Source organism: Oryctolagus cuniculus, chromosome 13, assembly GCF_051225735.1.
Source record: "Oryctolagus cuniculus isolate XC-2025 breed Fujian yellow rabbit chromosome 13, ASM5122573v1, whole genome shotgun sequence".
NCBI lineage: Eukaryota > Metazoa > Chordata > Mammalia > Lagomorpha > Leporidae > Oryctolagus > Oryctolagus cuniculus.
The window spans coordinates 3,531,027-3,550,044 of NC_142879.1; the positions used below are offsets into that span (position 1 = coordinate 3,531,027).

At 43.4% G+C, this 19,018-nt stretch overlaps 2 protein-coding genes across 10 annotated transcripts in view; one reads left to right on the forward strand and one right to left on the reverse strand.

Moving 5' to 3' along the window:
- Positions 1-15,821, reverse strand: part of TPR (translocated promoter region, nuclear basket protein) — a 63,840-nt gene extending 48,019 nt beyond the window's left edge. For all 3 annotated transcript variants that reach the window (XM_070056234.2, XM_070056231.2, XM_070056230.2), the window contains exons 1-13: positions 15,689-15,821; positions 15,100-15,393; positions 14,241-14,345; positions 12,965-13,038; positions 8,338-8,434; positions 7,152-7,255; positions 6,024-6,188; positions 5,479-5,571; positions 5,009-5,089; positions 4,842-4,929; positions 3,011-3,151; positions 2,710-2,801; positions 2,258-2,455 (exon numbers count right to left, since the gene is read on the reverse strand). In XM_070056234.2, the coding sequence (XP_069912335.2) occupies positions 2,258-2,455; positions 2,710-2,801; positions 3,011-3,151; positions 4,842-4,929; positions 5,009-5,089; positions 5,479-5,571; positions 6,024-6,188; positions 7,152-7,255; positions 8,338-8,434; positions 12,965-13,038; positions 14,241-14,345; positions 15,100-15,393; positions 15,689-15,758 (1,602 nt within the window). In that variant the 5' untranslated portion in view covers positions 15,759-15,821. The remainder of the gene's footprint in view (positions 1-2,257; positions 2,456-2,709; positions 2,802-3,010; positions 3,152-4,841; positions 4,930-5,008; positions 5,090-5,478; positions 5,572-6,023; positions 6,189-7,151; positions 7,256-8,337; positions 8,435-12,964; positions 13,039-14,240; positions 14,346-15,099; positions 15,394-15,688) is intronic.
- The window catches only part of ODR4 (odr-4 GPCR localization factor homolog), a 46,243-nt gene continuing 42,933 nt past the window's right edge, over positions 15,709-19,018 (forward strand). For 2 of the 7 annotated variants that reach the window (XM_089311995.1, XM_089311998.1), the window contains exon 1: positions 15,709-16,062. In XM_089311995.1, coding sequence (XP_089168121.1) covers positions 15,709-16,062 — 354 coding nt within the window. Of the gene's footprint in view, positions 16,063-16,299; positions 16,425-16,511; positions 16,596-18,383; positions 18,505-19,018 lie in introns of those variants that run through there. The other 5 variants (XM_089311997.1, XM_089311996.1, XM_051821051.3 and 2 more) reach the window with 5 other exon arrangements.

A 19,018-nucleotide genomic window follows, 5' to 3' on the forward strand; every position in this document is an offset into this window, starting at 1 on the left:
GATTCAAAAAAGACTTACTTAAAAATGCATCAGTAATTAATGCTAAAGAAGTAACAGTCAATGTACAAGGCTGCTAAATGGTGACAGAGGCTATGCAGTGTTTTGCAAAGTTGTGCTACACCACACTACAGGTGTACAGTTTTACAGAGCCTGCTACATACACAAAGAATTAAAACTTTGAAATCTTACATCTTTGTATCAAATTCATCCAATTTTATTTCTTAATGTATTTTCAATGATAATGTTTTAAATATTATTCAAAGTATTGCTGCTGGTGTTTCAAGTACCTCTGAGCACAATGAACACTCTACAGGTATGCATAAACTGATTTTAGTAAGAACAGATATGTGACAGAAATCAAGTAGGTAACCATTCATGAAAGATGGCAATGATACAACTCTGCTGGGGTTAAAACAAGATTCCGATGACAAAGCAATCTGGTTATAAAACTGTTAGAACTTTACAAATTAACATTATAGAATCTAGACTGGAAGACAGCATGAAGTGTAATGGGCAGAAAATTCAGCTCTAAGATGCAGAATTATGTCTGAATTCTTTAGTAGTTAGAATTTTTATTACTGTTACTGTACACTAAAGAATGGTTGCCGTTACCTAACTTGAGGCACCCAACTCACTATTCTGCTTCAGAAAACCCAAACTCCAGGACAAACTCACTCTCTCTCTATATAGTGAGACTCTGAAGATTGGACAGCTCAGCAAACCATCTGGGCTGCAGGCTGATTCAGGGGAGGAAGTCATTAGCTACAGTATCTGTGTATTTCAATTAAATTGCACTATCAGCAGAGATTTAATTTTGAATTTCGGACATAATTTATTTAGATTCTTATCCCAAAAGACAAAGAAACTTATCATTTTAGAATAGTGGATATCGGCCAGCGCCGCGGCTCAATAGGCTAATCCTCCACCTAGCGGCACCGGCACACCGGGTTCTAGTCCTGGTCGGGGCGCCGGATTCTGTCCTGGTTGCCCATCTTCCAGGCCAGCCCTCTGCTATGGCCCGGGAAGGCAGTGGAGGATGGCCCAAGTGCTTGGGCCCTGCACCCCATGGAGACCAGGAGAAGCACCTGGCTCCTGCCTTTGGATCAGCGCGTTGCGCCGGCTGCAGCGCACCAGCCATGGCGGCCATTGGAGGGTGAACCAACGGCAAAAGGAAGACCTTTCTCTATGTCTGTCTCTCTCACTATCCACTCTGCCTGTCCAAAAAAAAAAAAAAAAAAAAAAAAAAGAATAGTGGATACCAATTCATAGTTAAATTTCTTCAAGAAAATTTGTTTGATAAACTTTGAAAGGTTTTCTATTCTTTTTTTTTTTTTTTTTTTTGACAGGCAGAGTGGACAGTGAGAAAGGGAGGTAGAGAGAAAGGTCTTCCTTTTCCATTGGTTCACCCCACAATGGCCGCTGCGGGCAGCGCACTGCGGCTGGCACACCACGCTGATCCGAAGCTAGGAGCCAGGCGCTTCTCCTGGTCTCCCATGCGGGTGCAGGGCCCAAGCACTTGGGCCATCCTCCACTGCACTCCCAGGCCATAGCAGAGAGCTGGACTGGAAGAGGAGCGACTGGGACAGAATCTGGCGCTCCAACTGGGACTAGAACCTGGTGTGCCAGCGCCGCAGGTGGAGGATTAGCCTAGTGAGCCGCGGTGCAGGCGAAAGGTTTTCTAAATATATTAATAGTTGTACCCTAAAAGCAAAATATTTAGGTATAAACACTATTTAATCACTATTAAAAAACAATTTTCAAAGAAAAACAATATTCCCAAATTTCCCTGATACCTTCAATACATAAAGGAGCAGTAACAAAATAATGTCTATTGGATATGCGAAATTGTAAAATGGTTTAAAAAACCAACTCTTTACCTGTGTCAGAAAACATCATTTTAGACAGATAATCACAACTGTCTGTCCAAGAATAATACTAAATAAAGCGAGGAGAGTTCTATTACTGAGATTTGAAGAGAAGATTTGGCTATTATCCTCTACCACAGGTTCCTGAAGAAAACATACCAAGCGCTTAAGGAAATGCAAAAGGCTGTCACAATCTTAGCTGAACAAAGGCAGAACATTCTGTGATTAAATGTTGAATGTAATGGGAAGTATCAAACTGTAATTACTAATTAGTAATTAATAATCACTGAGAGCGATTTAGCCTTATCTGACTCAAACACCTTAAGAACTACCCAATGAATGATCTTTTATTTGTGTCTTCCTCATAGCTGAAATCAAGGAATGGAACCAACCTTCATAGCTTGTTCAAGCTTAACAGATAAACTTGCCACAGCCTTCTGTGCACGTTCATACTCCTCACGCTGGCGTTTCAAAATTGGTGCTTTAGCTTCAACTTCCTTCACTATTTCATCTAGATACTTATTAATTCTTTTGTTTTCTAGTTTCTCCAAAAGCAACTGATCTTGAGCTTCCACGTAAGCATTATACAGCTGAAAGTAGAAGAGGGGTCATTTCAATCTGAAACCTAACAGAAGTCTGTAGTTTACTGAATTTCTTAATATTCTTTAGCATTTACACAGGAGGGGAAATGCTTGCTACATGTTATACAGAATTAGGAATGAACAAAAGCCCTTCCCAGAATAATCAATCCATCACCAGATTATTTTAAATGTCATTTTGGGGGAGAAATTATGTTTCAGAGAGATTTGAGTACTTTTCTAATAAGCTCTAATATGATTTTTACCTCAGTTAATTTCATGCCAGGTTTCACTATCTTAGCTACGGCTGCTGCAGTAGGAGACATGGCTGCAAGCTCTTCTTCAGACAGTATAGCTCCTGTGTGAATACATACAAATAAAACTATTACAGTTTTCTAAACTCCATGCTAAAGGTATTTATAGCTGAAGCTTCTGTAAGAATAAATTCGTATGCTATAACTTAATGGAGTTTCCTATCACAGCATGATAAATATTGTGAAACAAAATGTCTAAAATACAAGGAATTTCTAGTATTTCAAGATATTAAAAATCAACTGTCAGTCATACCTTTACGTTTTGTGGCAGACAGGAGGTCATTTGCATTTTCCAGTTCCTTCTCCAATTTCCCTATTTTCTCAAGCAGTTCTTTTTCCATTTGATCTTTAGATTCCTCCACCTCTAGAAGATGATCTTGTATTGCTTTGTTGGCTAAAATATTATTAAAGACAGAATATCCAGTTACTACACTGCAGTTTATAAATCCTAGCAGAATGGCCTTTTTCTCTTGCTCACAGACAAAACTGATTTCCAGAGATGCTGCACCTGAGAGTTGTTTTCTACTGAGAGCTCTTCCTTCACTAGTAATTTTTGAAATGTGCTGGCCTGGTGAGTATTTTCTGTTGAGTTTTTCTTTTTGGTATCTCTTATCTACCATATAAATAAGGAAACTCAAATGGTAAAAAAGTGGCTCTAAGCACACCTTTGATTTCAACCTTGATTTAGTCTGTATAAGACTAAAAATACTGGTGGGGTCGGCACCGAGGCATAGTGGGTAAAGCTGCTGCCTGCAGTGCTGGCATCCCATATGCCACTGGTTCAAGTCCCAGCTGCTCCACTTCCGATCCAGCTCTCTGCTGTGGCCTGGGATGGCAGTAGAGGATGGCAAAGTCCTTGGGCCCCTGCACCCATTGTGTGGGAGACCCAGAAGCTCCCAGCTCCTGGCTTAGGATCGGCACACGTCTGGTCATTGTGGCCGTCTGGTGAGTGAACCAGCGGATGGAAGATTTCTCTTTCTCTTTGCCTCTCAAATAAATAAATAAATCTTTAAAACAAAAAAATACTATTGGCTGTCCACATCCATGGGTTCTGCATTTGTGTATTCAATCAACTGGACAGAAAATATTCAGACAAAAAAGTTGGGTTTGTACAGAACATGCACAGACTTTGTTATCATTTCCTAAACCAAACAGTTCAACAACTACTTACATAGCATTTACACTGTGTTAAATTAATCTATAGAGATGATTTACAGTATATGGGACAATGTGTATAACTTATATGTAAACACTATGCCAATTTACATAAGGGATTTGAGTATCCTCAAGTTTCAATATCCTTCAGGGTCCCTGGAACCAATGAATTCCCTGTGGGCATTATGGGACAACTGTAAATCTACTACACTAAAGCAGAGGAAGATTTCAGAAAAAGACTTCACAATATTCTAGTGACAACTTAGAAAGGGTGGCTTATTTATGGAGCTGACAGTACACAATTATAAATTTGCATGTACTCTGCAAAATAAATGTATTAAAAATGGAATTTTTATCATTAGAAATCAGGAAATTATAGCTATTGGGTGAAATAAGTAGGAAAACTGTTACTTATATCTTAAAATATGATGTCTGATTAAAGTACAATTCTCAGTTCCTTAATCCAAGGGATCTTTATTCCAAATTTTGTCCCTCATAAAATTAAACTTCTAAATCCAACAATCTGTCCAAAGGGAATCAAAAATTATATTTTTTCCCCTTAAGGTTCGTGTATTTATTTGAATGGTAGAGTTAGAAAAGGAGTGCGAGATCTTCCATCCACTTTTTCACTTCCCATATGACTGCAATGACTGGGGCTGGACCAGGCCATAGCTAAGAGTCAGGAGCCAGATCCAGGTCTGCCACGTGGGTGGCAGAGGCCCAAGCTTTTGTGTCATCTGCTGCTGCTTTCCTAGGCCATTAGCAGGGAACGAGACTGGAAGTGCAGCAGCTAAGACTCTAACAGGCACTCATATGAGATGCTGTCTTTGCAGGCAGAGGTTTAACTTGCTGCACCACAGCACCGGCCCCAAGAAGATATTAACCTCTATTTACAACCAAAACAGTCTTCCTGTAAAAAAAACACTCACCTTCTCCCGCTTCTTTCAAAAGTTTGTGCAGTTCATCTACCGCACGGGTTAGTTCATTGCTCTTTGCTTCTGAGTCATCAGCAGCACTCTAAACATTAATGTGAAAAAGTTAGCTGACAGCCATTAATGTAACATTAGGATTCCAACATATGTGGTAAGATATTTACCTTGTATAGGTTAGAGAGTTTTATGTGAGCATTTAATTCATTGTGGAATTTCTCTTCCATGCTGGCCTGTTGTTCCTTGGCCTGGAAAAAACCACCACCAAAAAACAAAACAGAAAGAAACCCAATTTAGTAGTCTAGTTTGAACTGAATTTTGCATTGTTACCTAATGTCAAGATTCAAAAAATTCATTTTTTGTGAAGAGAATGACTAAAATAAAAATCAGTTTTCATGATGAAAATGAATTACTATAAAATGTTACTGATATTTTTATCTTAAAGTTTAGCAGTTAATTATACACACACACATACACATATATATGATTTTAGCCAAACTACAACATATAGAAGACTTCTGGTAGCTATGTAGTTCTAGGGCTAGATTATAACACAGCATGATTTTGTGAACTAATAGTGTCCTAAGTGCATTAACACTTCAGTAACATGAATAAATCACAAAACACTCATCTGTACCTCTTTCGATTTGGTCAACAGATCTTCCACATGCTTTTGGAGATGCTCATTTGATGTTTTCAAGCCATTCATCTGTTCTTCCAGCCTGGAAACCTAGAAACAAAAAGGGGGTGGAGGTGGAGTGGTTATCATATCGACTGACATTAATCTGATACAAAGTTTACACTGTTAAGAAAACACAAAATAATCTTCCTACCCCAAAAAGTAATTTACAAAAAATCTACATATTTAAGAAAATGAAAATAGCTCATGGAACATCGTGTTTAGATTTAGCTTTTAAACACTCAGTATTTCTTAGAGATGCTAACTTAGGATAGATACACTATAGTAGACTGTGTCAGGAGTCATCAAAAGATGACCTTAGAATTCTTTATATAAAGCAATGTAGCTCCCTTACAACAAATTTAATCAGTTCTATCTTCCATTTCAACCACTGATTTTACCACCACTGAATACACATCTAAAAAACACCACTGAACACAAAACTAAAAAACAAACCCAAGTTATATTCAACATTAAGACAGACTCTATTTTATTAAATTTACCTCCTCTTTTTTATTTTCAAGATTACACTTAAGCTCTAGAATCTCATTTCCTTTTTCTCTTCCAAGAGCCAGAAGTTCATCAGTTTTGGTTTTCAACTCTGTATTTAGCCATGTATTCTGATTATGTAGCAATTCCTTTTCTTGCTCCAAGCGCTTTTCCCGATACTAAAGAAATCCAAGAAAGTGTTATGAAGATAGCATACAGTTATTCAAAAATTGTCTGGAGGGGTGGGCATTTAGCCTAGCAGTTAAGATGTGTGTATTTCCCATCAGAGTGTGAGTCTGACTCTGGTCTCTGTTGCCAGCTTCCTACTAATGCAGACATGGGAGGCTGTAGTGATGGCTCAAGAAATTGGTACCTGCCATACATGTGGAAGACCTGGACTACATTTACGGTTTTGGCAGTGCCTAGCATTGGCTACTGTGGCATTTGGAAAATGAAGCAGCAGAGAGATGGAAGCTTGCTTCTTGCAAATAAAAATGAGTATGTTTTTTAAGATTGTAGGTAAGGGACAGAAGCATATTTTTAATTTTAAAACAGAAATATGTATCATAAAGAACTACAACAGACTTGAATTAAAAAAAAAAAAAAAAAGTTAAATTAAAACTGTCCTAGGCCGGCGCCGCGGCTCACTAGGCTAATCCTCCACCTAGCGGCGCCGGCACACCGGGTTCTAGTCCCGGTCGGGGCGCCGGATTCTGTCCCGGTTGCCCCTCTTCCAGGCCAGCTCTCTGCTGTGGCCAGGGAGTGCAGTGGAGGATGGCCCAGGTGCTTGGGCCCTGCACCCCATGGGAGACCAGGAAAAGCACCTGGCTCCTGGCTCCTGCCATCGGATCAGCGCGGTGCGCTGGCCGCAACGCGCCGGCCGCGGCGGCCATTGGAGGGTGAACCAACGGCAAAGGAAGACCTTTCTCTCTGTCTCTCTCTCTCACTGTCCACTCTGCCTGTCAAAAAAAAAAAAAAAAAAAAAAAAAACCACACTGTCCTAATGCTCAACTCCGTAAGATTAAAAACAAAACCACAACTTTTAATTACTTTACAGGCAATTTGCCTATATTTAAAATTTAATTTAGGTGAGTTTTAAGCAAAAATTATACTTTATTCATTAGGAATCATCTGTTACTTGCCTTAACAGAAACATCAGAAGCTTGAAGCTCATCCAATTTTAACTGAAGTTCACCCTTTGTAGTATTGCTTTCTTTCAGTTTTTCATTTACACGTTTAATGTCCTCTAGAAAGATCAAAAGAGAATTTGAAATGACAACACTCAGAGGAACCAAACATGAAAAACCCATCTCCAGAAATATAAATCTTTTAAATACAAAGAAGTCATTCTCAAGTCCCTTATTTTAATCTGTTCCTGTTACATTCAGTTACAAATTTTAACCAACAGATGATAGATAAATAAAAGGTGAAAGACTTATGTAATCTAAAGAGAAACCAGAGTATAAATAACTGAAATTTGTGTATCTAACCAAACATGTGAATTATATGCGTTACTTTGTTTTAAATACAGTATCTTAAGCTAAACATTCCGCATTTAACCTTAATTTGCCTGATACATAGCCAAAGAGCTATTAAATTTTAACAAATAACCACTTGTTAAGATAAAAATCTTCACTTAGAATATACATGTCTTTTCAAATATTCCTTAACATCTAGATTTTTATGAAAATAAGTCCTTTAATTTTTATCAGCCAGTACTGCAAAATGACCCTGAAAAAGTATAGTTAGCTGAACATTATTGTATGTTAATACAAACATTTGAAAATTCTCCTTTATTTTACATTAATAAAAATTTCCAAAAACCTTCAAAAATGAAATAGCAGCAAACAAAGAATAGCATTAACACCTCGGGAATCACATTCACTTAAGAATATCAGCTACAGTACACACTAGAGTTTACTCTGGTCTTACACAGTTTACATTCCTATCTCCTAAACTCCATTCAGTCTGTTTTTAAATATGGGCTCCATTTTTAGGTTTTTATATTAAATGTTATGGACAGCAAGGATGTCTGTGTAAACTGAAGAATGGGAGTTCAGCCTTTACGATTGAGTATTTAAACTGCTTCCAATTTATTATAACCATAGTAAAAATCCTTGTATATAAACTTTGGTCCAAATTACTGCTTTTTTGAGATGTTTTTCATTTGTGCCCTTTTACTTCTTTAAACCTTTGAGACACCACACTGAACTCTACGGTAAGTGGAAACAAAAAAACATCAAAGGAGGAACAGACTGGGGTATATTCCTGGCACAATCAGAACAGAAGGGAAACAACGGACTTAAAGGCTAAAGCACTTGTTCATACCTGATAAATATTCAAGTTCTTGAGATAGTCTTTCATTGGTTCTAATCAAGTCTCTTTTCTCAGCTTCTAATTCTTCCTTTGTTCTTGTAAGTTGGTTCTGTCATACAAAGTAATAACTTTAGACGAGAAAATCAAGTTGTGCTATCAATACATGAACATGCAGCTGTCACTTAACAGTTAATGTTATAGTTTAAACATGGTTGATTTCCTTTTATGTATCAAAAAGTTTAAAGATTACTCACACTCTGGACACTTCCATTCATATTTTGAATCTTTAAAATACTTTCTATATGCTCACAAAAGTTTTCTGTCACACTATGGGAAAATGTTATTATTGAAACAAGTTGTTATAGGACACTTGATGTACTTTTAAGAATTTTCCCTCATAAAAATCACTGCATTTATACCTTAGTTCAAATTACATCTTAAAAAAGATCCCTAGAGATGGAATTACTTGAAACTCTTAATGTATTCAGCAAATTTGCTTTGCAACAGGACAATGGACTTTCAGAGCTTGTCTTTGAGTTTTAAGTACCAACCTAAAGCCATTCATCCCAGAATGCATTGGGGTGCGGCAAGAGAGAACAAAATCAATTCTAACATGGGGAGGTAAACAATGATTACTTTACCAGTTTATGTAGTCTACATTTGTCTGATTACAAGCAAAGTACAAAAATGTTTCACGCTGCCATTGGCCATTTATACAGACTTCTCTCTGACTTAAAATGTCCTTTGTTTACTTCTTTGATGATTTTCTTTTTTTAAGTAGTTATATATCAAGCATATGAACACTACATATTTTTACTGAATATTTAATAGTAACTTCCTTTTCGCCATTTTTATGTATAAAATTTTGAATTTTTCTTGGACTGAGTCTACCATTCTTTCCCATTATAAGTCTTGCACTGTTTTTAGGCTTAGAATTATTTTTAAGATAAATTTTATTGCGTATGAGGTTTACATAATACATATGCAGAGAATGCTCACAACAGTGAAATTAACTTATTTCACAATTGTTTTTACACTAGCAAATATTATCTATTTAATAAAAATCCCTGGGGCCGGTGCCATGGCTCACTTGGTTAATCCTCTGCCTGTGGCGCCAGCATCCCATATGGGCGCCGGGTTCTAGTCCTGGCTGCTCCTTTCCAGTCTAGCTCTCTGCTGTGGCACGAGAGGGCAGTGGAGGATGACTCAAGTGTTTGGGCTCCTGCACCCTCACGGGAGACCAGGAGGAAGCACCTGGCTCATGGCTCTCCTGGCTTTGGATCGGCACAGTGCTGGCCATGGCGGCCATTTGGGGAGTGAACCAACGGAAGGAAGACCTTTCTCTCTCTCCCTCTCTCACTGTCTATAACTCTACCTAACAAACAAACAAAAAAATCAACACACAAAATCAATAGCCTTTGTATACATAGACAATGCCATGGCTGAGAAAGAGCTTCCAAGATCAATCTCATTCACAACAGCCCAAAACAAAACAAAACAAAACACACACCCTCATTTTACTAAGTATAATTTTCATGCTATAGATTAGATTAGATCCCTACCACTTATTCTACAAATCTGCTACTTTGTAAGCTTTGACCTGTGTCTCCCCAGCATTTTATTTTCTCTCTGAATATATTTTAAAAGATAACTCTCACGTGAGATCATGTAGCAGTTTTCTTTCTGGGCCTGGCTTACCTCACGTTTTCTAGTAGTACCATTCATGCTGCAGTATATGGTAGGATTTCCTTGAGTCTGACTGCTATTCCACTGAATACTTATATACATTTTCTTTAGCCATTTGTTGACACATTTTATATCTTGACTTACTGTAAGTTATGCTTCAATGAATGTGGTAGACCAACAAGGTGTGAACTTTCTCTCTTCTAGGACTGCTGGGTCATATGTTCCTAGCTGGTTTGAGAACCTCCACACTTTCTCCACCATGGCTGTACCAATCTAGATTCCCACTGTCATTTGGTTTCCCCCTTTCCCCTATTTTTGCCAGCACTTATGAACTCCTGTCTTTTTGATAACAGCCTTCCTAAATGGGTATACAAAGTATCTCACAGTGGTTATCTGAGTGTCTATTCAAGTTCTTTGCCATCTTCAAGTCAGGTCATTTTTCCGCCATTAAGATATAAGAATTCTTTATGAATTTTGGATGCTGACTCCTTTTCAGATACATGGCTTGCAACTATTTTTTCCTAAGACCACGGCTGCCTTTTCACTTTGCTGACTTCTTGACTGCTGTGCGGCAGCTCTTTTACTAGACTGTAGTCTCTTTTACTGACTTTTGCAGCTTAACTGTTAGTGTAATATCCAAAAAAACCAGTTACAGCTGATGTCAATGAGCTTTTCCTCTACATTTCCCTCAAGGAGTTTTATGATTTCAGGACTTACATTCAGGTCTCTTACCCACTTTGGTCTAAGTTTCGTGCTCCGATAAATGACAAGGGTCTGCCTTCATTTTTTTGCATGTAGAAATCTAGTTTCCCTAACACTATTTGTTAAAGAGCTTTTCCTCCTCTCAGAGTCCTCATGGTCCCTGGCCAAAAGTTACTTGATCGCAAAGATTTGGATTTCGGGGCTCTCTGGTCCATTCCCATCGGTATGTTTCTGTTTTCATGCCAACACCACACTGCTTTGATTGCTGTTATCTTCGTCATCGTTTACATCAGGAAATGTGATGCTCCCATTTTATCCCCCTTCAGTTGTGCTTTATTTTCAGAGATTTCTGCAGTTACGTCATGAATTTGGGGATTTGTTTTTCTATTACTACAAAGACTGTCATTGTAATTTTGTGTGGAAGCTATACACTGCTTTGGGTTGTATGGACATTTTACATTTTAACAGTAATTTCTCTGGCCCATGCACACAGTACTGTCTTCAACTTTTTCCATCAATGTTTTATAATTTTCAGTGAACAAATCTTTCACCTGTTTAGTAAATTTATTTCTAAATTTGTTTTTGGGTTTTATCATAAAAGGGATTATTTCCTGGTTTCTTTTCAGCTATGTCATCATTTGTGAGTAGAAAGGCTACTGCTTTTCGTTATGTACCCTGCAACTGTATGGAATTCATCTTCTCGTTCTAATGGTCTTTTTATGGAATCTCTGGAGTTTACTAAACGGGTTCACATTATTTGTAAATATAGGTCACTTTTTCCTTTTTCTGATTTAGATGTGTTTTATTACTTTCTAGTAGCTTCACAGTTTCTTTCTTGCCTTTTTCCCCCCAAAATTTTATTTGGGTATTTGGATGCTTATTTTCCTGTGCTGCCGACTCACAGCTGTTATCAGATTTACAAAGAATTTATGACAGTAATCTTACACAAGAGGTTAAAACTCTGGGTTTTACTTCTGGCCTATCTGTTCTATTGTTCTCTACACGGATTCTTACATCCATGTTTTACCAAACACAACTTTAAAATATTTTAATGCATGGACAGTAAGCACTTTTAAAATGATACTCTTTTTCAAAATTATCTAGTTATTTTGGTTATTTTCCCAACACCTTTAAAGCTATGTTACCAAGTCCTAATCTCTCTCACTTGGTTTAGGAGTCAAATGAGTGCGGTCTGGTGCTGTGGTATAGCAGGTGAGGCTGCTGCCTGCCATACTGGCATTCCATTTGGATGCTAGTTCGTGGTCCAGCTGCTCTACTTCTGATCCGACTCCCTACTAATGGTCTAGGAAAGCAATGTAAGATGGCCCAAGTGCTTGGGCCCCTGCCACCCATGTGGGAGACTTGGATCTGGCTCCTGGCTTCAGAATGCCCCAGCTCTGGCCATCATGACCACCTTGGGGAGTGAACCAGTAGATGCAAGTTCTTTCTTTGTAACTATTCAAATAAATCTATAAATCTTAAAAAAAAAAAAAAAAAAAAAAAAAAAAAAGAGAGAGGAGTCAAACGTTTGATATCAAAAACATACTAATCTTGACAATGTCTCCATCTAGGAGCATGCTATACACCTCCATCTATAAATGCATACTCGTACTGTTAATGTTTTTAGTAAAATTGAGGAGTGTCTTGAAAGGTTTTCTTTCTGTAAGCAATTTACCTCTCTTGCAAAGTTATTTCTAGGTATATTATAGGGCTTTCATGTTGCAAGATTCTGGAAGGAGAAATTTTTTCTCTTTATTTTAGAAATCTGAAGAAATTGCTACCTCTACACCTTAAATCAAATACAAATTAAAACATATATCTATATCCGTATCTATGAATATAGTAGAACCTAACGTTCTATCTGGTTAACAAATCACTGGTCATAACCACTCACTAAATCAGTTAGTCAGCAATCCTGGTGATTATATTCAACCTGTTACCCTCACTGCTGCTCTAAGGAAATGGTGGCCAATGTGGATGCACTCAATATTAACGATATCAAAACACTTGGAACAATGCCTGGACTATAGTAACTATTCATAGATAATTTCTACTGAATAAAAGCAATGTCCAATCTATTGATAAAACTTAAAGGACCTAATTAAGGAACTTGTATAGACATGTTTTCATTGGTAGCTTCTTCTAATAGAACACTTCATGCATCTTCCTACTACTAATTGATAAGACAATTTGAATATAAAATCTTAAGTACCACAGTTACAATTAATTTAAATTCATAGAAATAACTCACCTGAATGGCAGTAGTGCGGTCTTGAGCACTTTCCAACTCTTTGTTTTTCTCAGTCAGTACCTTCAGTTGATTGTCTAGATAAATGGAGTTTTATAAACATGCACACATTAGCTTAAAACTTACAATGGATGTTTTTACTCAACAGCTACCCAAAACACTGAACTTCATGAATGCATTCCTCATCTACTGTATTATACAGCAACATTTAAAATACGCTGCCCTGTCTCCAGAATGTTCTTCAATAGCATAACACTTACACTTTCCCAAAATGCTTTCAAAAATATCATCTTATGGGGGCTGGCACTGTGACATAATGGGTAAAGCCACTGCCCACACTGCTGGTATCTCATATGGGCACTGGTTCTAGTCCTGGCTGCTCCACTTCCGATCCAGTTCCCTGCTAATGTGCCTGGGAAAGCATCAGAAGATGGCCCAAGTGCTTGGAGCCCTCTACCCACGTGTGAGATTGGCTGAAGCTCCTGGCTCCATGCTTTGAACTGGCCCAGCCCTGGCCATTGAGGCCATTTGGGGAGTGAACCAGCAGATGGAAGATCTCTCTCACTGCCTCTGCCTCTCTGTAACACTGCCTTTCAAATAAATAAATCTCTGAAGAAAATATATCATCTTATTTGATATGCAAAGCTGTATTAGATGGGCCTGTGGGTCAGGCTACCTTATAAACTCCAATCACATACCTATGATCTACATATCGAAAAACTGCCCTTAAATTTTAAATTTATTTATTTGAAAAGCAGAGTGACAGAGAGGGTAAGACGAGATCTCCCATCCACCCATTCACTACCCAAATGTCAGGGGCTCCAGAGTTGGGCCAGGTCAAAGCTGGAAGCCCAGAACGCTCTGCAGGTCTCCCACATGCGTGGCAGGGACCCAAGTGTGTGGGCCATCTTCCGCTGCTTTCTCAGGCACATCAGTAGGAAGCCGGATTGGAGGGAGAGCAGCTGGGACCTGACCTGGTGTCTGCCACAGGATGCTGCCGTCACTAGTGGCAGCCTAACTCAATGCGATGCAACGCCAGCCCCAGCGAAACTGCTCTATTTAATAGCAAAGTCAAAATTAGACCCCAGGTCTCCCGACTATACATGCATACCAAGTCCTTACTGCTGAAGTGAAAAATCAAAATGCTGCTCTAAACAAAACCAGTGATGCCTAAGCAGCATTTTCACAAACAGTAAGTAAACGTTCCCAAAGCAAATAAAGCAAGTCTGAAGACGCCAAAGCTCTAACAACACGTAGAAAGATGCCACCCAATACTTACTCAGCTTCTCCAGCTCCGTCCTTAGGCTCTGGCACTCTCGGGTCTCATGCACAAGTCTCTCCTGACTGTGGGACAGCCTCTTCTCTATCTCAAAGTACTGTTGTTCTGCAGAAGAAGAGACGGCTTCAAACACCGGTCCGTGCAGCCAGTACATACGTCTAACAGCCTTGACTTTAAAGCGCAGGCTAGCAGAAACTGAATAAATATGGACTGAGAACTGACAGAGCACTTCTCTACCCTATCTCACACGACAGAGACGAAGGCCTCCAAGAAGGAAGGACCCCGAGGCGGGCTCCCCGCGCGTCCAGAGTGCCCAGCACGCAGCCGACCGGAGAGAAAACCCAGTGCAGGGAAGAACCGTTCAGACTGAAACTGCTTTGCTTAGAAAAACCTGCGGTAAGACAGTCCACGCAACGCCCGCCAAACACATCAAGTGACCACACGGAGGTGGAAGTGAAATGGCCGGAGTCCCAAGGCGAGGGGCCGGCGGCGCGCCGGGCACGCAGCCGCGGCCGGAACGCGCGGGGTCGCGAGACCAGCCGTGGGCGCGAGCCGACCCCGGGGGCGCCACTCACTCAGAGCTCCCGGGCAGCGAGCACAAAAGCCGGAGCCGACCCCTCGCAGCGCGCGGCGGCGGCAGGCACTGCCCGTCCCGGTCTCCGCTCGCGGCGGCGGCGCCCCGGCCGCTGCCCGCCCCCGCGGACCGCCGCGGACCGCCGCGGCGCCCAGCGAGCGCACCCGAGCCCCGCCGCGCCGCCGTCCACGAACCCCACTCCTCGGAGGCCGGCCGGGGTCCCGCGACCACCCCTCCCGGCACGAACGGCCGCGCCGTCCGCAAACCCGGGGCCCGAGGACTCACCGCTCTCCACCTTGAACTTCTCGTGCCGCCCCTTCAGGCCGTCGATCTCCGACTGCTGGTCGGCGAGAAACTTCTCCAGTTTGCTCTGCACGGCCTTGGGCAGCTTGTTGAGCTCCGCGCGCTCCAGGACTTGCTGCAGCACGGCCGCCATGTCGACCGCGCCGGGGGCCGCGGCGGCGGCGGCGTCCGAGGAGAAGGGCGACGACCCGCACGGCCCGGGCGCCTGGGCCGCCTCCGCCGTCTCGCTCGGCGGCTCTCGAGCGCCCGCCCGCCGGAGGGTCCCGCGGCGGCAACCTGGGAAGGCGAGTCCCGTGAGCCGCGGCCCGAAACGCCCCCAGCGCCCGCGGCCCGACTGCGGCAGCGCGCCGGTTTCCGGATCCGGGCCGCTTCCGGCCTCGCAGCCCCCGGGGAAGTGGTGTCTCGCTCTTTCCCTTCCTGCCGCAAACGCCGTCCCGTACCGCCCGTTCCGCTTCTTCCTTCCTCCTCGCCCCGGGCTCTTCTCTCAGCTGCGGAGCCCACTGTCCGCGCGGTGGCGCCACACTCGGACTCGTCAACCCACCTCCCTCCCCGCAACGCGGGGAGTCCTTACCGTCCCAGCCGCGGCTGGCCATGGGTCGTCCTCTAGGGCGGCTTCGAGACACTGAGCCACTAGAGGGCATCGGTCGGTCCCGGGCCGAGTCGGCGGGCCGGCGCCGGGCTACCGCCACGCTCTCAATGGCGTCCGCAAGGGGGCGGGGTGGCGACCGCTGTCGCTCCGGCGGAGGCGCGCGTCATCAATCTGCGCCGCCTGACCGAGACCCCCCGGGGATAGGCGTGAGTCGCTTGCTGATGAACTCAGGGGCCGTGGAGTTGGCACCTGGAAGGAGTCTGGCCGCTAGAAGCCGGTCCCGGCACGCGAGCGCACGGCCGCGGCGGAGCCAAGTCGGTCGGGCTCGAGCGCCACGCGTGCACGTTCTGCGGGAGGTCAGTCAGCCTGAGGGTGTCCGGAGAGGCGTAGGGAGCGGGCGGACTCCCGCCGGTGCTCGCTCGGGTCCGCTGCCGAGGGAGGCGCCTTGCGGGCAACCGCGGACCCGACGGCCGGGGCGGGCTGGCGGGCGGGCGCGCTGGGGCTCGGGCAGCGGGAGTAGGAACCGCTTCGGGCTGGTTGCTCTTCTGGCAGAATTTGTCGGGTTGTCTTTCTTGAGCCCGGGCGTTCCTCAGGTGCTCCCGGCGTCGCCGCGGTCCGGGCCCCCGCCTGGCTGAGTGCTCGCTCACCGGAGACGTGTGCCCCCCCACCCCGCCCCCACACTGGGTGCTCAGAAGACGGCCTGTGCGGGTCGAGGTAGGTGAGTAAGGGGCTTCAGGATCCGACCTGGGCGCTGTGCTGAGAGCCGCCCGCGGCGGACACCAGGGTCCGGGCCCCCGCCTGGCTGAGTGAGCGCTCACCAGAGACGTGTACCCCCCCACCCCGCCCCCACACTGGGTGCTCTGAAGACGGCCTGTGGGGGTCGAGGTAGGTGAGTAAGGGGCTTCAGGATCCGACCTGGGCGCTGTGCTGAGAGCCGCCCGCGGCGGACACCAGGGTCCGGCCCCCGCCTGGCTGAGTGAGCGCTCACCGGAGACGTGTGCCCCCACCCCGCCCCCACCCCCGGGTGCTCAGAAGACGGCCTGTGGGGGTTGAGGTAGGTGAGTAAGGGGCTTCAGGATCCGACCTGGGCGCTGTGCTGAGAGCCGCCCGCGGCGGACACCAGGGTCCGGGCCCTTTGATTCCTGGATTAGGATACTGGAGTCCAGGAGGCTAACTCGTCTCGGATCCCGGCACTGAGGCCCCCAACCCATCATCCATGGGGCGGACAGAGAGCGTTGGGCCGCGGGCCTGCGACGCGCGCATCCCATATGGACACCGGTTGGAGTCCCGGCTGCTCCACTTCTGATCCGGCTCCTGGAGGAGCAGTAGAAGATGGCCCAAGTGCTTGGGCCTCTGCACCCATATGGGAGACCTGGAAGAAGCTCCTGGCTCCTGGCTTTTGCCAGGCCCAGCCCTGACTGTTGTAGCCATCTGGGGAGTGAACTTGCAGATAGAAGATGGCTCTCTCTGTAACGCTTACCTTTTTTTTTTTTTTTTTTTTGACAGGCAGAGTGGACAGTGAGAGAGAGAGACAGAGAGAAAGGTCTTCCTTTGCCATTGGTTCACCCTCCAATGGCCGCCGCGGCCGGCGCACCGCGCTGATCCGATGGCAGGAGCCAGGTGCTTCTCCTGGTCTCCCATGGGGTGCAGGGCCCAAGGACCTGGGCCATCCTCCACTGCACTCCCTGGCCACAGCAGAGAGCTGGCCTGGAAGAGGGGCAACCGGGACAGAATCCGGCGCCCCGACCGGGACTAGAACCCGGTGTGCCGGCGCCGCAAGGCGGAGGATTAGCCTAGTGAGCCGCAGCGCCGGCCACGGCTCTTACTTCTAAACTGGCCAGTGAGAGGAACATACTGACTTCCATCTGCAGACTGAGGGATAGTGCAGAATAAGAACTACTGTTAGTAATGAGTTAATTGAGGGACTCTGTGCAATTTCTCAGGTGAGAGCAATATTGAAGACCTTGGATTTTAGAGGCAGACTGCCTGAATGTAAGTCCCGCCTTGTCCACTTACCAGCCTTGTCATACAGGAGAGTTACTTAACCAACATTTTTTACTTCAGTTTCTTAATCTATAAAATTAGGATCATGGTAGTACCTACTTCATGGAGTCTGTGCATCTGTTAAATGTTATACATATATGAAGTACCTGTACAAGACAAGATGTATAAACATTGCTATTACTGTTATTTGCCTATATACCACTTCTGAAGTACTCAAGGGCAGAGATAAAACGTGTCATCCCATCTGGTGCAGTTTTCAGCAAATAATAATTCTTCAGTATATGCTTATTGAGTAAATGGATTGATTCTCTCTACTTCGAATGAACTATTCAGAAATTCATGACACGGCAGCTCAGCAGTTGATCAAACATGATCTAAAGGTGCACATCTAAATAACAAATCAGGTGTGCTGACTCTGAGTTCAGTGTCCTCTCCCTTATCCTAAGCGTGAGATAGGTTTGACATCTCATGAACTCTGGTAGCTATTTTCTGTGGCACTTTGTGGAAAAGGATTCTGAAGCCACATTTGAACTTTGCAAGGAAAAATTCCTTTGAATAAGCAGTCACTATAAACATAGGATGATTCCACTTCACTTGCTATACTACGCATGTTGAAAATATCACAATTGTATATTTACCTAAAAATGCTATATATGTTTTTCTTATAATTTAGGAGGCTGCATTAAATCTCAATAATGGGAAGAACCTACATTGTAGAAGAGACTGTTGGCCAGTATCTTTCAAACATCAGTCTCCAAGGAAAGGCTTTTGTCTCTGGGCTTTTAATAGGACAGGTATGTATCCTTTACCCTACATTATTTAATAAAGCAGTCGGCCTGTTTATTTAAGGTTAAAAGATGCTCCTTAGTAATAAACTCAAGATTGAAGGACAGACAAATGGGATGCAGAACAAGTAAATTTAAAGTGGATCTTTGAGGAAATGTGGAGAAGTAAGACAAACCTAGATCCAGTCTGCTTAAGTCAGAAAAAATTATTTTACTTTATTTATTTTACCTTTTAACCTTTTATTTAATGTATACAAACTTCATGAATTTCATAAATACAAAATTGGGAACATAATGGTTCTTCCACCCTACCTACTTCCCTCCCTTCTTCCTTTTCCCTCTCCTATTCCCATTTGTATTTATTTTACTAAGATCTATTTTCAGTTAACTTTATACACATAAGATACCTTACACTAAGTAAAGAATTCAACAAACAGTATGAAAACAATACTGTGTCTCAGCAGTCGAGACAAGGACTGTTCAAAGTCTTTGCATCTCAAAGTGTCAGTTTCACTTCTGCAGA